At 56.9% G+C, this 2,785-nt stretch overlaps 1 protein-coding gene across 1 annotated transcript in view; it reads right to left on the reverse strand.

The window, feature by feature from the left end:
* Positions 1 to 2,449, reverse strand: part of Cyth4 (cytohesin 4) — a 24,026-nt gene extending 21,577 nt beyond the window's left edge. Inside the window, exon 1 of the mRNA XM_005354235.2 lies at positions 2,322 to 2,449. Within this exon, the coding sequence (XP_005354292.1) occupies positions 2,322 to 2,340 (19 nt within the window). The 5' untranslated portion in view covers positions 2,341 to 2,449. The remainder of the gene's footprint in view (positions 1 to 2,321) is intronic.
* Between the last annotated feature and the right edge of the window lie 336 nt (positions 2,450 to 2,785).

Here is a 2,785-nt window from a genome sequence, read left to right on the forward strand (position 1 = left end):
TTCTGTGCTCCCAGCCTCCCACCACCCTTCACCCCTGCCCACTCTACCTTCTGTGCTCCCAGCCTCCCACCACCCTTCCCCCCGTCCACTCTACCTCTGTGCACCCAGCCTCCTGTAACCCTTCACCCTTGCTTGCTCTGTCTTCTGTGAACCAGTCTCAGGTCAGTGAGTGCCCGATGCCCACTGCCCTGAAGCCACCACCCCAGCTCCTCGCCACTTCCCCCTTGTCCTTCCTCTTTTCCATCATATTTTTAGTGTCTGCAACCCTGCTTCCAGGACAGCTGGCTCCACTTCCCCTTGTTGGTGGAGGGGGTACCATGGGCATACAGGGAGGGTGCTCCTGAGGGGCATTGGGTTGAGGGGTATCAAACGGGGGACACTAGTGCAGCTTCCTCTCCCTGCCAGAGGCCTCTCGATTCAGGCCACCTGCCCTCATCTGCTCACCACCGGCCTTCATCAGGCAGGGCTTTCTCACGTTCAGGGCTCACCTTCTTGTAGGCCCTGAGGGAGGGATTTGACTTGCTTCCCTTCATGACAGGTCCACAACAAGAGTCGGGGTGGGGTGGGGCAGCCTGAGAGAGTCCTTGTCACCATCCTATCCATAAACATCACAAGGAAACCAAGGCCTGCTGAAGGAAGAGGCCCAGCCCTGGCACTTGCGGGGCAGATTTTCTCATTCTCAGAGGTGGGCAGGGCCGGGAGGACAAAGGGTCAGCCATTCACAGACAATGAGTCTGAGGGGAGTCCCCCGCCACTGTAGAACTCTGTGGGACCTGCTCTGGGAAACAGAACGACCGCCCCCTTCCCAGAGGCCTCCTCCAGGAAGTCCCCAGCCCCTTCTCTCACTCTGCCCATTTGTGCCAGGTCAGGTATAGGTCAGAGTCCCCTTTCTGTCCGCCCAACACCCTTGAATGCCGGGAAGCGCATCGCAGGGCTGTTGGTAAAATGAATGAGAAGAGGAATGAACCAAAAGACAAACCAATTCACGGAAACCCCAAATCCTCTACAGATTGGCCTTGTCCATTTCTGTATCTAGACCGGCCTGAATGGCATCCCAGCCTTTTGCAGCCCCTGTCTAAGGCAGGCCCTTCTTTTAGGCTCTTCTTGTTTATTGGCCTTATGACCTGAGCCTAGCCAGTCCGCACCCTTAGCTCCCCTCTGGGAGCCTCAGGTTCCTTATCTGCACCAAGTGCGGACTGTCCTGTCACCTCATTATGTCAGGACCCCAGTGAGTAAAGGACTCTGAATGACCTGGGCGGAGCCTGCCTGTCACCCAGTGTCCCTTTGCCTTCTCTGAGGGACTGGACGCACCTTCCCCTCTCCCACAAAACCCCAGAGAGGCAGCGAGAGCCGTGGGCAAGGTGACCAGAGCCATGTTCTCTCATAGTCTCGTGTATCTGGTCCATAAATGAATGGCAGTCGGAAGAGCCTGATGGGTCCCCAGCACTAGGCCTAGACTCTGGGGACGCCCAGTGCCTGTGGGTGGGGCCAGGCTGTTCAGGGCTTAGGTGGTTAGGTTTCATTTGGAGAAAGGCATGGGTCTGGGCCAGTTCAGAGTCACATAGCCCAGCTCAGATAGCCACTGCCATCCCTCAGAAGCCAGAGCTCCGGGGGGAATTTCTGAGGCTCCTTCCATAGCCCTGGTCTCTGCCCCTCAAGAACCACATTAGCTTGTCCCGCCTGTACCAACTCTGTGGCCTCCTTCTTTTCTCTCCCTTAGACCCAGCACCCTGGCTACTGAGTAAATGATGCCTACTGCATTAGGGCCTCACTGTCCGCATTACTCCTCAGGGCAGTGTCCCCAGACTCCATCAAAGGCCACCAGACCCAAGAGCAGAAAATGTGCTGCAGGCCCTTGCACCATCCAGACACATCTCACCACCAACAGCATCCACCTTCACCAGAGGTCATTCTGTCCAGCTGCCTCTGGGCCCTCACAGAAGCTCTTCCCTCTGCCTGAACACTCTTGCTCAGAACACCTAAGAACCCTCTCTGTGCTCAAGATGTATCCCCTCGAGGCTTCCCAATGCCCTCTTCCCTACACTGTGTCCTCCTGTCTCGTTCTTCACTCCCCACCCCCCGTTACATTACCCTCCATCCCAGAGCTGACCCAGGAGGTCAGCGACCACTCAGATCCCTGTGGGACCCAGGGACCAGCAGCCAAGCCTGGTCTCCAATCTGCACACAGGGTTTGATGTTTGGGACTGGTTAAAACCAGTTTTACTTCTGTGCTCTCCGGGGCCCTCCCTGCAAGGCTACCACTGCTTCCCTGTTCTGCAGGAGGAAATGCTGAGGCCCAAGGCTGGGCCCCGTTCACTTACCTGCATGACACAGGTCCATTCTGAAGCCCTGGGGGAGGGCGGTCCAGCTGTTTGTCTTGATAGCTCAGCTGCTGCTCTGGTGGGTGGCCGACAGGGCTGGTCACAGCACCTTCCTGCCCGCCCCGCCCAGACCCTGTGGGAGGAAGCCAGCCTTGGCCACAGGGGTCTGTGCGCAGGCTCCTGACACAGCACACACTTCCTAAAGACATTTGCATTTCGCCAGTTAGCTGAGACCCTGGCATCTGAGTACTAAAGAAAGTGGAGTAGTGGAAGACAGACAGACTTGGGGCTGGGACCTGGTAAACAAACACGCACGCACACACACACATGCACAGACACATACACACAATACACATACCTGCACACGCACACACACAAATGCACACACATGCACACACGTGCACACACACACACGCACACACATGCACACACACACACACACATGCATTCAGCCACAGGGGAAG

This window comes from Microtus ochrogaster, chromosome 15 (genome assembly GCF_000317375.1).
Source record: "Microtus ochrogaster isolate Prairie Vole_2 chromosome 15, MicOch1.0, whole genome shotgun sequence".
Taxonomy (NCBI): Eukaryota; Metazoa; Chordata; class Mammalia; order Rodentia; family Cricetidae; genus Microtus; species Microtus ochrogaster.